At 41.6% G+C, this 17,217-nt stretch overlaps 1 protein-coding gene across 2 annotated transcripts; it reads left to right on the top strand.

Annotated features, from left to right (window-relative positions):
• Window positions 1-273: 273 nt before the first annotated feature.
• Kank (KN motif and ankyrin repeat domain-containing protein 2 kank) lies at window positions 274-17,145 on the top strand. 2 transcript variants are annotated; one of them, XM_018028460.2, is made up of 9 exons: window positions 274-381; window positions 1,331-1,530; window positions 1,830-2,061; window positions 10,603-10,721; window positions 10,807-10,887; window positions 11,803-12,027; window positions 12,667-13,919; window positions 14,648-15,245; window positions 15,324-17,145. In XM_018028460.2, the coding sequence occupies exons 1-9, from the start codon at window positions 336-338 to the stop codon at window positions 15,768-15,770; spliced, it is 3,201 nt and encodes a 1,066-aa protein (XP_017883949.1). In that variant the 5' UTR covers window positions 274-335; the 3' UTR covers window positions 15,771-17,145. The 2 variants fall into 2 exon arrangements, with proteins under 2 accessions (XP_017883949.1, XP_026671254.1); XM_026815453.1 differs by lacking the exons at window positions 274-381; window positions 1,331-1,530; window positions 1,830-2,061 and adding an exon at window positions 7,308-8,232.
• The last annotated feature ends 72 nt before the right edge of the window (window positions 17,146-17,217 follow it).

The raw sequence follows: 17,217 nt of genomic DNA, 5'->3' as shown, positions 1-17,217 counted from the left end.
GAAAACGATTTCTTCGTTTGACGTGATTATATCAGCAGATGGAACGTGCAACGAGAAGCGAATGAAATTACACGTTTCTTGGGAATCTTCTCTGAAAAGAGAACAATAGCCAACGCCACTGCGTAATAAATCTGATTCCAGTCGTTTGCAATAAGCGCGAGTTTCTCTGCTCCTCTCGTTGTGTTTCATTTCATTTTATTGCGTTTTCTTCGTAAACCCTTTACGTTCGTCGGGAAAAGTTAATGAAATTAAAAATGTTTTGTTTACTTTCAGAACGGGTAAGGATGTTACCCTCTGACTGGTGCTGAAACGAGTGACATCGGTGGTGTGGAAACATGGCTCTGACCGTCGTACCCTCGGCCCGCGTTTTCAATGGAAACGGTAAGAATTCTTTTATTAACAGAAAATTTCCTCGAAATTACCAAAATTATGATCTATCAGTCTCGAATGTTACTTTCGTCTGGTCGTTCTAAAAAAAATCTCTGTTTAAACCGGGAAAACTCCGAGCAAACGAGCCGAGTAACGAAGCGGCTGTATCCGCTATAATTATTTTCCACTATACACGAGCCCCCTTATACCGTTAGTTTCATCCTATATTTATGTTCAGACCGCGATTAAAATTGGATAGAATTAATGACGGGGCTAGTTGATACTTCAGCACGTAACTAAGAGAAGGAAGTATGTTTACAAGATCGCGTAGCTTTGCGAGTGGAGTTCATTAATTCATTACCGTGTACGTGGCGATAGCGTGAACGGTCGGGTATGACACGTAAATGGGGGATACCCGTGAGGATTTCTCGGCTAACGAACCTTGCCAGATTATTATTACCGTGACTCTGGATAGTCGCCAATGGTTACAACATATGTATTTCGGTTTACGCTGAGCGTCGGTCGTTACCCTCGAACAATCGACCCCGCGGGATGAAGCGCGATCGATTCTACCCAAAGATAGATACTTTCTGCCGGGCCGATCGAAGAAAGGCGAGACAAGCTTCTGTGCGAGCATCCTCGGGGTTGAGCTTAGTCTAAATTCAATGCGTCGAAGACCTCGTTCGACGCGTCAGTCTTGAAAGATCGCCCGACTCTAGACTCACTCTATCGTAGTTCGACTGTTGGTTTTTAATTACAATCGATGAAACGGCGTTAAAACTTCATGCTCTGATTCCTCGAGAGAATTCAAGTAACAGATCGTGTCTTAGTCTTAATTTATTCACTTATCGATGAATTCTATCTTTGTTGAAGTATAGAAACATAATTTGTGTATCTATGAATCTCTGACAAGACAAGGGATGAACGTCGTTTAAAATGAAATTCTCCTTTCTCTTATTAGTGGGGACGCAGGCCTACGTTTCCGGTTCGAGAGGATCGAAATGCCTCTGCTGCCCTTACGGCTACCATATCGACTTGGACTTCGTGCGATACTGCGAAGCGGTGGCAGCAGGAAGTGCCGGCGACAGGTCTAGCATCGAGAGGCGCAAGAAGAGGGAACGTCGAAGGCAATGCCAGTCGATGGAAGTTCTACTTGGCTTGGTAATTGATCGCTTCATTCCACAGTTCTTCACCTGAGTTTTAAATCACACGAATGGAGCTATTAATTAAATCCCATTCTTCCATGCAACTGATTTTTATCTCGGCCATTGAAATGTGCTTGAGAATATTTCTAATTATTCCTATATCTTTTAATCTATTGCAATATTGTGAAAGGGTGGAATTCCGCAGTAGAGGATTTAACGTTCGAATAAAAGACGTAGGCATGACAAACAGCGTGGAAGATCGACAGCTGTCGACGAAGGTCGCCTCGTAAATTCTTTGGTATTTTTAATTCTTAGGTGAGTCCAGCCTTGGTCGGAATAGATGCCGAACTGCCGAAAATATCGCAGGAACCTGCGACGACGAACGGCCTGTCGACTTTGCGGAGGTCGAGCCACGACAGGCAACGAGGGTACACGCAAGATTCGCCGGCCCTCGACCTCAGCGACGTCGTGGGCGACTTCGAGGCGACCCTGAAACGATCCTCGAGGTCTACCGGCATTTCCGATAGGCAGGAACGCACAGAGAACGGTCAGATATATTTATCATTTATTATTTCATTTAATCCCTTTTCACACGCTTATTTCATACTCGTCCTTGTTCCCGTTAAGCCTGTCATGGCCGTCGGATCATTTCCTACTTTTTTTAATTCATTCGTTGCTTTAATTTTTCTCTTTAACGTTACGTTAAAAATTCGTTCTCCATGAAAGCGATTCGTTTAAAAGATTTCAAAGCGAGTTGGATTAATTCTTTCATAGAAAACTCACCGAATTAGCTGTAACTAAAGATTAACCCGAACGAAGTGAAAGAACAAAGAAATAAGTAAAAAGCATAAGGAAAGAAATCCAATAATTTCACGCACATTTGATTTCCTCGCGCTGAATCCGCTCGGCCATCTTTGAATTCTCTATGGCCTAATGACCTGCTACACAATAATGCCGTAAAGAGAAATGGCTTCCTTCACTTTTGAGCCGTCACTTCACCGAAACGCTCCGCGCACGCTGACTAAATAAACCGCTGGCCCACGCTTAACGAGTTCCCCTCGGCCGTAATTACCTCTTGAAGTTTCGCAACGCGAAATTAATATGCTTTTAACGGGCGAGCGTGAAACAAAGGAAGGAAAACAAACGGGAAGGCCATAAGTGAATCAGGAAGAAAATGAAGCATAGAAAAATCGTCCGCATTGCGTTTGCATTCTCATTGAAATTATGTACCTCCGTCGCAGTCTGGCCGGGCTCAACGATTCGTGATTACGGCACACTCGAAATTATAACGCAACAACGCGCCGTGTAATTATAGCCAATTTGGAATGTAGCGATGGAATATGAAAATTTCTCTTCGTTGCATATGTATAGATCGCCCGTCGCGTGTTTCCTCGTGCCGACGAAACGCGCGCTTCGTTTCCTGCTTTTTCGGTTGTTTCGACTAGGAAGGGAAAATGTATCACAAATTTACAGGATTTTTTAACTGTACAGCGATCGTAAGTATCAATCAGATATAGACGGTCGTTATAAATGTGTAATGTTTTCGGTGGTGTATGCATGCAAATCTCCTCTGGTCAACTTTCTTATTAGAACTCTCTACTAGAATTTTATAACGAATTTCTATTAGAAACTACATTAGATCAGCTGCAATGAGAGAGCAACGTCTCGTCACTTAAGGACACGTCGTATTACTCTCATTAAACATGATCGTGAGGACGATTTCACTGATCCTCGGTTCATCGTGCCACCGATCCGACTTCGCACGGTTTTCACTCCCATTGTAGACCCGCCGGGGGTTGACGTTTCGGTTGACGAAACGCGACAACCGCGTCGTTTCTCACGAAACCGCGAACTCTATCCCGAGGCGACGATCTATTCGTTCGCAGGAAGATTCTCACGTTTCGCAAGCCGACACCATCCTACTCCCATTTCCTGTCTTATCGGTCGTCAGACAATGGAAAGCTTCTAGAAACGAGACCGTTTTTCCCTTTGATCTTGTTCTCTGATAAATCGACTGATGAGAACCAAACAATAACTCTTTGTCATCTGAAAACTCATCCTGCTACTTTTATATGAAGTTTCATACATGAATTCAATCATATCTAATGCATAATATACTTCTAAGAAATTAGAAACAAGGACGATTGTGGAAGGATCGAGTCATCAACGTCCTCCGTTCCGGGAGAATGTTATTAGCCTAATAATAATCTGTAACGCGGGGCATAACGTTACCAGCAGGAGTCCGGTTACACCGTTAAGCTAAAGTAATCGCGAGGAACGGTTGTTCGATACAGTTTCCGCGGTGAGTAAATCGCGGGACCGACCGAGCCGTAAATCGGGGCTTAAAGATAGCCACGGACGTTTCTTCTTCGCGCGAGCGCGAACATCACGGCGAGGTCGCCGGTGCGTGGCTGGAACCATCTGCTTCCGGTGGCTCGTGCTTCCCGACGCGTCGGTTGCACTGAAAACGGCACCTGTGTTACACCCCACGTTGTTGCGTTTAACGTCCTGCGTTGTACACCGCAGTGGACGTCCACCCACCGATTTGCTCGACCGTCATTCGGTTTCCGTGGCGAACAGTCGGATCTGCACGCCAGCAAATCGGAATGCGAAAACCATTGTATGCTCTCCTTTCTTCTTCTGTTGCGTGCCCTTCGTTTCGCACGCGAACTTTGCCTCTTCCAGTCGTATCGTTGAACTTTGTCCTTTTTGTGAATACAGAGATTATAATAAGGGGCTGATCCGTTTTACAAAGCATTGGAATGAGTCATTGAGTTTCCACGGTTGAAAGTAAGGTAAATATCAATTTTTAATCACTGACGTGTTTTTATACAATTTTATATGGTATCTTAGAATTGTAGAAAAATAAGCCAATGACTAGAAATTGTGACGTTTACCCTCTTAAATTGTAGCGATTTTATTCGACTGGTACGAAATTATTTGAAAGTCTCGACAAAAACTACAATCACTTTATGGCACTCTTCTTAAATATACAAATGATTCGACTTTACGGTCTATATATCATCCTGAAACATCTTCTTCTTTTGTAGAATAGTAAACTAGTTTTATATAAACGATTATCATTGCAAAGAAAACGCAGTCCCATTAGACTAATAGAGCTTGACTTTTACCTACAACTTCGAGACAAGCGACTTCTCGTGAAAGTGTATCAAATACGATTAGCACGCTTCATTTATTAGCTTCGTCATGAAACAATGTCTGTAAGAGAAGTTTAACTCGTCTTATTGAGTATCGAGCGACATGTTGCGCGTAACCAAAATTTCGAAAGTGGTCAGAAAGTGCAATGTACATGAAACACCGTTGCTGGGAGGCTTAGAAAGTAAAGCAACGTACAATAGAGTATTCCGTGACCCTCGTAATTTTGCTGTTGCGTGACGGAAATATTGGAAGCGCGCGTTGGAGATAGTAATTGGATTTTACAAGAACGTTCAGCAGCATCCTGTTTAACCCTTGCGTTGGGATTTCCTTTCATTTCTATCAATGCATCGTGCATGCAATTTGCTCACATATAAATCTTCATATGCTGGACAACGTATAAAACAATATTTATCATTTGACTTTGATTGATTTACTCGTTCGTGAAGAAAAAAGGGTGGCTGCCAAAAATCGCTTAACCCGCACGGAAATAACCCGTTCGTACATAAACGCGTGACACGGATTCGTCGAGGCCGCGATTCCACGTACGAAAATACACGCGTTCAATATCGGAAAAGCGTCCCTCGGCTGGGTCCGAGGCAATCGAAGAGGAGAGAGAAATTGCTTAGCTCTTCATACGAGACTTCGCACACTGCGCTGTGCAGCCGACGCGGAGTCACTCCATTTAACTCCGTTTCGAAGGTATGACGTGCATTGGGAACGCTAAACCATTTTCGTGCAAGACCTTGTCGGAGCAAGGTGGTCGCATATGGCGGTGTGCACCTGCCTAAGCGTGCACGCAACTGCTGCAACTGTTTCCCATAAAAGCGAGCTCTAAAATCGAGCATTTAAACGTCGACGATTGATGGGACGCGATGATAACGATGCGACACGGAGAAACAGGTGACACGTGAAAGTGGCGGTCGAATGAACATTTTTAATCGACTGTCGTACAAAATTTTATATAACTCAGATACTGATAGTACAAATTTTTAAAGAACGATTCTAGAATCGACTTTACGGTCTATATATCATCCTGAAACATCTTCTTCTTTTGTAGAATAGTAAACTAGTTTTATATAAACGATTATCATTGCAAAGAAAACGCAGTCCCATTAGACTAATAGAGCTTGACTTTTACCTACAACTTCGAGACAAGCGACTTCTCGTGAAAGTGTATCAAATACGATTAGCACGCTTCATTTATTAGCTTCGTCATGAAACAATGTCTGTAAGAGAAGTTTAACTCGTCTTATTGAGTATCGAGCGACATGTTGCGCGTAACCAAAATTTCGAAAGTGGTCAGAAAGTGCAATGTACATGAAACACCGTTGCTGGGAGGCTTAGAAAGTAAAGCAACGTACAATAGAGTATTCCGTGACCCTCGTAATTTTGCTGTTGCGTGACGGAAATATTGGAAGCGCGCGTTGGAGATAGTAATTGGATTTTACAAGAACGTTCAGCAGCATCCTGTTTAACCCTTGCGTTGGGATTTCCTTTCATTTCTATCAATGCATCGTGCATGCAATTTGCTCACATATAAATCTTCATATGCTGGACAACGTATAAAACAATATTTATCATTTGACTTTGATTGATTTACTCGTTCGTGAAGAAAAAAGGGTGGCTGCCAAAAATCGCTTAACCCGCACGGAAATAACCCGTTCGTACATAAACGCGTGACACGGATTCGTCGAGGCCGCGATTCCACGTACGAAAATACACGCGTTCAATATCGGAAAAGCGTCCCTCGGCTGGGTCCGAGGCAATCGAAGAGGAGAGAGAAATTGCTTAGCTCTTCATACGAGACTTCGCACACTGCGCTGTGCAGCCGACGCGGAGTCACTCCATTTAACTCCGTTTCGAAGGTATGACGTGCATTGGGAACGCTAAACCATTTTCGTGCAAGACCTTGTCGGAGCAAGGTGGTCGCATATGGCGGTGTGCACCTGCCTAAGCGTGCACGCAACTGCTGCAACTGTTTCCCATAAAAGCGAGCTCTAAAATCGAGCATTTAAACGTCGACGATTGATGGGACGCGATGATAACGATGCGACACGGAGAAACAGGTGACACGTGAAAGTGGCGGTCGAATGAACATTTTTAATCGACTGTCGTACAAAATTTTATATAACTCAGATACTGATAGTACAAATTTTGAAAGAACGATTCTAGAGCCATTTCTTCAGCCAAAACAAGGCAAAATTTAAGAACACAAAAATTGTGTCCGACGTTACATTTTTTAGGTATTAGTGATTAAATTTTTGTTAAATTCTTGCCTACAGCTTGTAGTTCTCAGAGCTAGCGTCCGCTTGAAACTCTAAGTACTAAGATACCTGCTAGTAGTGACCTTTGCATTTTGAGGATTATTGCTGGTCAGAGGACTGGCTCAGGTAGTGGTCCCCAAAGTACAATGTGTCCAAGTAACGGTAACTGTCATAAAATATATTAGCATTTAGGCTGTTCGCGGTGCGTTTTACTTGAGAATCTGTGCTGACAGGAACAATTTTTCATCTCTTGTAAGCATCAAATGGACAAAATAATTTGTTATTTTTGATTTTTGCCATATTTTCACGTTCAGAATCAGAATAAAAATTTTTCCCACCAGTAACCGAATACCTTGTATGTAAAAAAACGAAGATGAAATCCATATGAGATATAAGAACTTTCTAAAATGACATTAGGATTTTCCATCATCGTTGTGCAATACAAGATAAGAAATGATTTCTAAACAATTTCATTAAAACAATTATAACAGAAGGTCGGATTAAAACGAAGTTCTCGAAGATAAGATAGGCATCAAAGTTGCATTATGAGCATTCAAAATGAAAGTCTGCCATGCTAATGGTTGAGGGTGAAGTGGATTTTCCGCGACGATTAAGAAATTTACGGACATTCTAACATACACAATACTACGTCGTGTAGAACACAGTGACGGTGGGCAAAGGCAACAGCAGGGAAGAGGCACACTTCCCCTCTCCATTCACCTCATCGCCAGTAGTCCTGGTTGGCTATAGCCCAGAGTTCGGCGTCACAGTCAAACGCAAACAGTGGCCGCTGAGAAACAGATCGCGGCACGAATGCTCGAAAAAGTAACAACGAGTACACTGCGACACGGCACGCAATCGTGCCTCGGTCCCGATCGACGACTACCGGCAGCTCTGTGTCACCGCTTCCGAGGCATCGCGACTTTACCACGATTTTCGCACGGATTCATCGATCCGCTGATCGAGCAACCGGTGGGGCAACGAACGAACGAAACTTTCGACTTCGTCGCATGACGGAGAACACAATTCTTCCAAGAGAGAATGATCACTTCTCTATTAATCGCTGATGTGACAAAAAGTATTAATTAAACCAGATGAAGCGACTCTGAATGCGCGCGGAAAAATTGAAAACTGCTGCCAGATGATTTACTTGATTTATCTCTGTGAATAAGTGTTCGATTTTGTTAAATCGATTTCAATCTTTGAAGTGCAGTGAACAAGTGTCAAAATGGGAGTGAAAAAGTTTATCATGAAAAGGATACCCTTTTGCAAGATGAAGACAAAGAGGAAATATCGTGAGTTCTTGTTCTTTACGTGAAACATATGAATTTTACTCATTGAACTAGGAGTTTGATTGCAAATAGTCGCGAAAACCTTATGCATGCTTCTGTTTCCTCTTTTGTCGTGATACACCAGCGAACGATAACAAATTCTTACGTCAGTACGATTTTCTCGGGGTCATGTTTTTACTACAATTATTATCGCCTGCTGTTTGCATGTCGCGCTGCATAATCGGTTACCTAGAATTTCATTTCGAAGTTTACTGCTATGAACGCTACGGTTTTCCCTCAGACTTCCACTACAGCAGCTACGAAAAACATTAACGCGTGCTACTATTTTTCCACGAGGTGTTTTATGACATTAACACGACGTAAATTTCGGATTAAATACAATAAATGTATCAGTATATACTTTTAGTGCCCACTAAATGTACGTCGCATCGAGAGTAATTAAAAGATACCTTATCTCGGGGCCAAACGAAAGTTAAAATACATTATCATACCGATATCAGGGGACGCGTGTTCAGTTACTTTGACCCCAGTGATTCGTTCTTCTCTTACTCAGAAAGAAAGAAAGAAGGAATAATTTGTATGAGAACAGTAGATGAAAAGTGAACGAAAATTTGAACGCGAAAGGATCTTTCCTTAGCTTCTGATCTTTTAATTGGACTGTTTATTGTAAGATAATATCGGTATGCACGGAGATTAGCACGAGCGTATCAGGAATCGCGAGGAAACATCTGTTCCTTTTTTTCCTCACCGAGACGTTTCAGAAATCTCTCTGATTTCTTCCGGAGATCGTCCAGCTATTAACTACAGGATTAATTCGCGGGATGAAAAAAAAAAATGAGCGAAAAAGCAAACGAGGAGAAAAGGGAAGAAACCGTCGCCGCGGAGCAGCTGAGCGCTCCTTTTAACTTGACTTTCACGGCCGACATGGTCGCGCCGCTACGACTCGTTCCTTTTTTTTTTTTATTCTCTCTCAACGAAGAGCAACTCGGTTCTAATCCACATGTGCAACGCGCGCGAGAAACCAGCGCGTATCTCCCATATAAAGCGCAACGTAACGATTACGCGCCATTATTTACATGGTCGCATCCTTCGCGCTGCATGTTGTCACGGCTCGTGCAAGGACCGTGTCCAACCCTTTTAAGGACACCGCGAACCGCGAACGCGGCCGACTTCCCGGCGAGAATTTTTCACCAACGAAGCTCGCATGCTCCTTTTCGTCTTCCGCCTGTTTTTAATGATGCTCGAACATCATCTGATAAATGTGTAAGGGCTTTTTAATGTAGCTTGTACACGAATCTGAAAGAGTTTCTGGTTCTCGAATCTTGTTCATCTCTGGAGTAATTTATTAGAAAGGTGATCTCAATCTGAATCCAGCGTTCATGATCATGTTTTCTTATTTCCTTCACTAATCTTTAAAGCTTGTTATCAGATTCGTGTTTGAGTAATCGGATTCAAGGCATGTTAATTGGAATCTACATTTTGGTACTTTCATTCTCTTCGGAAATAGTATATTTGACTGGGAAACATTGGACACGACTGACGGGTCGTTTCGCAACGGATCCTTTGACATTAGGCCGAGCCCGCGAATCGTGTGTCACGAGCGAGTATCTACAAAACACCGCGCCGGGATGTCTGGCTCGGTTCTTCGTTGTACCAACCCGTTTTCATGCGGCAGCCCCTTACGCAACGATCAATTAAAAGAAAAATTGAACGACAGCGCAGGTGAACGATACTTGCGTAACGCGTGGCCGTCCGTTGAAGAACGCATTGTTAGGGACGAGGGTTGAACGCAGGAAGTCATAGTAGGTGTTCCTGTAGACACGTGCGCAGTTTTCACGTTCTTCAACAACGTTGAACCTAATGAAATTTATTCATATTAAAACAAGTATTGTTTTTAGAAACACGTATATACACGTAGGCAGAAATGCTTTTTCGAACTGTAAATAAAAAACAGATTTTAGATGTTTATTATAAAATTGCTGTGCATTTCCTGTTTTGAACGAAATTCAAACCTGGGTTTTATTACATTTACCGGATGTATACTGAAAAATATTTGCACATCGAAAATGGCAAAATCCGAAACCAACAATTTTATACATTTCTCATATTTTTAATTTATATCGAGTTTTGTTAACGTATCGAAATATTCACTTTCTGTCAATATCAATTTACAAATTAAACCGAGAAATTGATATTTGCATCGTACGGTTTCGAAATTCGTGATAAGCTTGATATTGATTAATACTGTTAATTAATATTCAATTTAATTTTACTACATTTAATCAAATACGTATTTAGAGCATTCATTATTATTAGAGCATTCGTATTTTTATTATCTTTAAATGGAAAAATGTAGAATCAGAAATTATGCAGATGGAACGAATACGGCCACACCGGTGCAGAACAACGCGCAACCGGAGCAGGCAGGGGGTGACTTCGACAACGCGAGCGTCGGTAGTGGAAACTCGAATCTCAGCACCGGCGCGCTACAGGTAGGAGCAACAAGTGTACACATATACAAAACGGAACTAGAATCAACAGAATCCACGGCATTATCGCGAACTCGTGTATTTCTAGAACATCAGAGAGCAAATGGCAGCTTCGTTGGAACGAATGAGGGAGTTGGAAGAACAGGTCAAGGCGATTCCCATGTTGCAGGTAAATACATTCGCAGCGATTTTACCTTCGACACGATGCGTCATGCGTTTTTTAATAACGTTTAAATGCTTTTTTAACACCAACGTAATTGCGTTTAAACATGGTAGATGCTGGGGTTATTCAACCCTTTAAGATAAAAAGTCAAGATCGCTAAGAGAAATTTAATTTGCAGAAGGTAATGTTAGTTAACGTGTTGTTCTGTCGATGTATGAGTCATACGTAAGATTCTTTCTTTTTATTGCGATACTTCCGTCAGGGAAGTGTAATTACGTTCAGAGGTAACGTAACTGCATTAGACGCTGCGTTGGCACGTTTCGTGCCTCGTGATCATCACTGACATTTGTCCGGAAGCAAATTCTGAACGAACGGAGGATCAAATAAAATTAACAAATCTGACTATTGTTTACGTTTATCGTCTGATATAACAGCTAATTGCCACGTGAAACTTTTACTCGACCTGTGCGGCACGTAGCAGTATTTAGATTCGTTGTTCACGTAAAATACCGAAATGCTTATTGTTAGAATGAACAATAAATATTTCACACTTGGTTGTAACTTGGAGTTTAATAATCTTCATTGGAACTGAGTACACAAAATGTTGCAGAAACAAAGAGTAATAAAACCCTTAATGGTACCCTGAGTGGTCATAAATAAAAATAAACATAAAAACATAAAGAAGTAAAAATTTAGACCTTAAAACAATCTTTACTTATAGAGTACAATGAACATCTTAAACTAAAAAAATTTTCAGTTCTAAATGTCCAGATATGCATTATTGCGCTTTAATACAAAGATTCGTGTTTTCCACTTACGAAATATTTTCTCATAGACAGAATCCTGGATCCTAAAATATTAGAGATCATCCAGGATGAGCCGAACAAGCCCTCGTCACGTTATACTTTATGTGTATCTTAGGTGCAAGTGTCGGTGCTGAAAGAGGAGAAGCGGAATTTGCTGCGACAAGTTGAAGAGCTTAGGAAGACGAACCTGTGCAATGAGGCAGGGTTGCATAGGTACCGGAGCCAGTCTTTCTCAGAACAACGTGGCACCCAGCGAAATCCGAGGAATCCCACGCCGACCAGAGACATGGGAACGATGTGCGGCGTAATGACCAGGGATGTCGGCGTTTCGCACCAACAGGTATACTTACATACATCTAACATGCTCAGACAATAGAATTCCTTGGGACTACAATAGGAGTCGTAGTAGTCCGACACGTATTTCTTTTCTTTACAAAACGTTTCATCCACTGTTGACGTCGCAAGATTAAAATTTAGAATAAATTCTTATACAACTTGGCTCCCGATTAAACATTGATAATTTTTATGAATATTTTGAAAAATTATAATTTAAGACTACATATGAGTTTGAATACGTGTTCTGTTAAAGAACTTTATTGTCGGTTTGTCGGCTTCCTTTTTCTCGCAGACTTATCGCGACTTCGATCTACTTCGTTCCGTTCCAACCAACACGGGGAAAACGGTAACACCCTACGAACCAGCTTCAACGGACCGCGGATAAATTTGCATACTTTGCTTGGGTAGCTTTTAATTGCCTCCGCGAAATAGTTAGTCGATGTTACTTTTCAATGGATTGGTGAGAAAGTCTGATTAGATTCCGTAAGCCGCGAGCTATCTTTTCTTTCTTTAGGAACTATTATGAATATACGCATCCTTCTTGAGGAACTATTATGAACATACGTAATAGTATTACAATGAGTCAATGAATAGAATAGATGATTTCACACGCTTTAGTAACGTCGCATTATTAACTTATCAGGTGCGAACACGAGATATCGGCATGATAACCAGTACTCCTATAAAACAATCATTGCAACGGAGTCGATTGCAGATCGAAGAAATAGTACCTGAAATCAAAGACCAGTGCTCCTTGTTCGACGATAGGACACCGTCGAGCTTTGACAAGCTCTACTCGAGCGATTCTCGCGACAGTTGGAGGCCGACGTTGACCCGTAGCCAACTGATGTACGAGGAAATCGCGCCGGAAACAAAGACGATGCGAAATCGTTTGAAGAGGGGCCCACTTCAAGTAGAATCGATACCACCGATCAGTCCGAAATTGGTGAAAGACGCGAAGAAATTTCGCGACCTCGGGGTAAACACGAGAAACAGGCTGAAAGATTTGGTCCACAGCCAATTTATAATCGAGGACATACCACCGGAAGTGAAGAAGGAAATTAAGAAACGATCCACTGGAACCGTGACCGGCTTGAACATGAAAGACGTGTTAACGAAGGACGACGTCGCAGTCATCGTCGACGACGCTCTCAGGATTTATAAGAATACTCTGATCAAGGATACTGTTTCGAGGGGTTGTCAGTGCACACCGGATCCGCCGAGGGCGATCGAGAAGAGGGATCAGTTCACGCAGGTGGCGGAACCGTTTAAAATGCGGACGAACGTGGGGGTGACTGTGAAACCGCGGGTGTCTGAGATCGGAATCGAGGTCAGAACCGGTCCGGGGACGAGGACCATCGGCGTCGGCCCGGATCCGATAACCACCCAGTCTTTATCCTTGCTCTCGTTGAACTCAAGGAGTCACTCGTTCAATTACGGTGACACGAAGGTGAAAAGGAAAAGCACGAGGTCGGTCAGTGTGATGGTGGACGATTTGGTAAGGACCACCACGAAGAGCACCGACACTTCCGGTTTAACGCCAAAGAAACGCGAGTTCGGCACGTCGCCGATACGAAAGAAATTTACAGACGTCTCGGTCGGTGAGTCGATCAGACCGCACATCTCCATCTCCTGCGCAGCGAACTATTGCGATAACTGTAAAGAGACTATAAAGAATCTGGCGAAGCAGATCGTAAACAACGCCGAGAACAATATGAATCATCAGAACGCTCAGAATCTCGTCTCGAGAATACCAAGACCTTCGCATATACCGTTGAACAATTCAGTCGATCACAGGAAGCAGTTTAAGCGACAGGATACCTACACGAAGATACCGGCTGCCGGGGTGATAAGATACGATACTGATAACAAGGAGCAATATGAGAACAGCATTCGGTTAGTAACTTTGTCATTCTCATTCATTTACTTAATTACCCTCAGTCTCAACGAAATACTAAATTACCCTCAGTCTCAACGAAATAAGTATTATTTAAAGAATCTTTGTTATAGAAATGATATTCAAATTATAGAGAATTGGTTTTCTGGTGGTCATTAGGTCTAAGAAAATTAGAGTTGTATAGCTTAAGACAGTCCAACAAGAGTGACCTATCCATTCTTCTCCCCTTATTAAATAAAAATTTCAAGAGTTGTTCGGGAAAATACAACGAGCGCCATCTCTGGGGTGGAAAATTTTGCTTTTTAAGGGTAGTTCGATGAAAAGAGAGAAACGAGCGCCATGGAGGATCAATGTACTCGATAGTTAGTGACAATCGAGCGCATGTCAGGGATGTTTGTTGGTTTTTTTAGACTCCATGGATGCGCGTCGTATGCGTCATAATCGTAAGTGTTTTTGTCCGGAGTGTAAAGGTCAAACCGGAGATCCGTGACAAAAGTATCATTAAAAATATCGGCAGTCCGTTATGGTGAACGAATAAAATCGCGTATCCTATCTGGTGAAATCGATGCTGCAACAGCAGCAACAGCAACAAGCTAGCCGTCTAGTTAACGATACCGGACTCACCGAAATAAATTCAGCTTGTTTCGTTGAGAAAGGGTAATTGAATTCTTGTGCCAGACTTTCTCTGATCCTTGTATTAATCGTGCTCTCCTTATATCGTTTACAGTATCCAACAGTTGCAAAGGGAGAAGAGTAAGGATGAGAAGTCGGAGGAATTATACAGCACGGAAAAGCAGGCAGACAGCGAAGAGAAACACGAGCTGCCGGAATCCGCTCTGTTTCAACCTATCCAAGAAAAGCCCAGAAAAAAAGTTGAACCTTCGAAGGAGATGCAAGCCGCCATGAAGGTGCTCAACGACAACCTTAAGAAATCACCCAGCAAAAACATCTCCCATCAAATGAAAAACGCTGTCAATATCATTCAATTAGAATGGTTCAAAATCTCGAGCACGGCGAATGCTAATCCGTTAGAGGTAGAAGATTATCTAGATTGCTTCGAAGAATGTTCCAGTACTCTTCTAGAGTACATCGTCAACATGACTGACTCTAGCGGGAATACAGCGATGCATTACGCAGTTTCCCACGGGAATTTCGACGTAGTATCCATACTTCTAGATTCAAAAGTTTGCGATATTAATAAGGCAAATGCTGCTGGTTACACGGCTGTGATGTTAGCAGCTCTTGCCGAGGTCAGAAACTCCACTCACGCCTCGGTAGCTAACAGGTTGTTCCAGCTTGCTGACGTTAATATTCGAGCAAAATTGGTAAGTACTTCGATCATTCATTTATTTGCTGAATTCTGTTGAACGTTACGTTAAACGAGGAATACTTTTCTTGTTCAGCATGGTCAGACTGCCCTGATGTTGGCGGTATCCCATGGTCGAAAAGACATGACTCAGTTGCTTCTGGATGCCGGCGCCGCGGTTAATATTCAGGACGAGGATGGCAGTACGGCTTTAATGTGCGCGGCCGAACACGGACACACGGACATCGTGCGATTGTTACTCGCGCATCCAGACTGTGATCCATCGATCGTCGATGTAGATGGTAGTTCCGCTCTGAAAATCGCGTTAGAAGCGGGCAATCGGGATATCGGCGTGTTACTTTACGCCCACGAGCGTGTGAACAGAGGAACAAGTCCGTATTCCTCGATGAGACGAAGTAGGAGAGGCTCGAAACCGACCACCCCAACCGGACCTTCACCTTCAGCCCCAGTAAGCCCAGCTCCATCCCGAAGATTTCATTCATCAACCGTTTCCCTGAACACCTCTAAATATTCAGCTAAATAATTTGAGAGATCATTTAAAATCTTTTTTCTTTTTATTAATATTTTACCCATTCGGAAACAATTTGCATTATGGTAATCGACGGTATCATACGAATAAGCAATAGGCGTCTCGTATTTCCTATATTTATTACTAATGTATTTTAGTATTTATCGTCGGTCCACGATATCTTAATTAAGGTGTTTATTTGATAAGGTGAACGTTCTTGCCTAACGATTGATCAGTCCCGATACATTTAATTTAAGACGTCTATTTAACTGCTCAACTTTGTGTACAATTACATATTCGAAGGGAGTTTGAAGATACTGTTTTGTAAAGTTAGTCTTAGTAGGAAGAGCGTGAGTGAAACGAACCGTTTTTCATCGTTAGTCGATAGAAAGCATTTGTATAAAGTTCAGAAATACTTTCTGGGTGCTATCGAAATGAAAATAATCCATTCTTATTGTTGATAAATTTTATACGACGTCTCGAGAAAGAAAAATGAAACGGTGATCGTCAAACGATCGTAAACTTCAAAATTCGTTTTTTAAACTTAGAAACTGTGAAAGTACAAAAGGAAGTTTTTACATTGTAGAAATGAATCACAGCACAGGAATCGAGTAATGTCTTCCAACATCTTATGGCACAAAACATTCCAAAAAAAAAAAGAAAGAAATCAAGAACTGATCCAAATTTCTTAACAATTCTTATACCTACTTCATAGCATGTTCAAGGCCTAATTTTCATTTAATTCTGGGGATCAAACTATCGACAGCATGTGCGCAAATGCGAATATTTTCTTTCGCAATTAATGTCACATTTCTATACGAAATGAAGAAAAAAAACTTTCGTAGAACCTATGAATGGTCGTTCGATGTTGAAGTAGAAATGTTATAAATGTGAAAATATATAGATGAATATGATAGATGGATCAAATGTCGAAGAGGGAAATTCTCTGAGTTTAATGATTGTTGAAATTTTTGTCAGGGTACATACAATACATACAATATATACATTACATGCATATTTATATAAAACGAAATATAAAAATGTAATATCATTTCATTCCTCGTTTATGTGTGTTACCTTCGTGTTAGGAATTGGATGTTTATGAATTATCTTCGAGTTGTATATTTTCTTATATAGGGTTGTGAATATATTTAGAAATAACGAATCTATTTAAGTTCAGCATCAAAGATCTAAGTTAACGTCATAATGAGTATTTTTAGTATTAAGAATTTGTATTTAACGTTAAATGACATCTACGAAGGTAGTACTGGTATGAAGTATAAATAGACATGAGGGTATCTAGAAAGTAGATGACTACTTTTCATTGTTTGTGCCTTTATATTTAACATACATACTGTAATTAATAATAAACTTGACACGAAACATTAAATCTTTGCTTCATTTATACCTATAAATTTACAATATGAGATACAGTTATTTTATAAAGCTTGGCAATGTAGAA

Source organism: Ceratina calcarata, unplaced genomic scaffold (assembly GCF_001652005.2).
Source record: "Ceratina calcarata isolate Rehan_Ccalc_2016 unplaced genomic scaffold, ASM165200v1 scaffold125, whole genome shotgun sequence".
NCBI lineage: Eukaryota > Metazoa > Arthropoda > Insecta > Hymenoptera > Apidae > Ceratina > Ceratina calcarata.
This window is presented reverse-complemented; position numbering and strand designations above follow the sequence as displayed.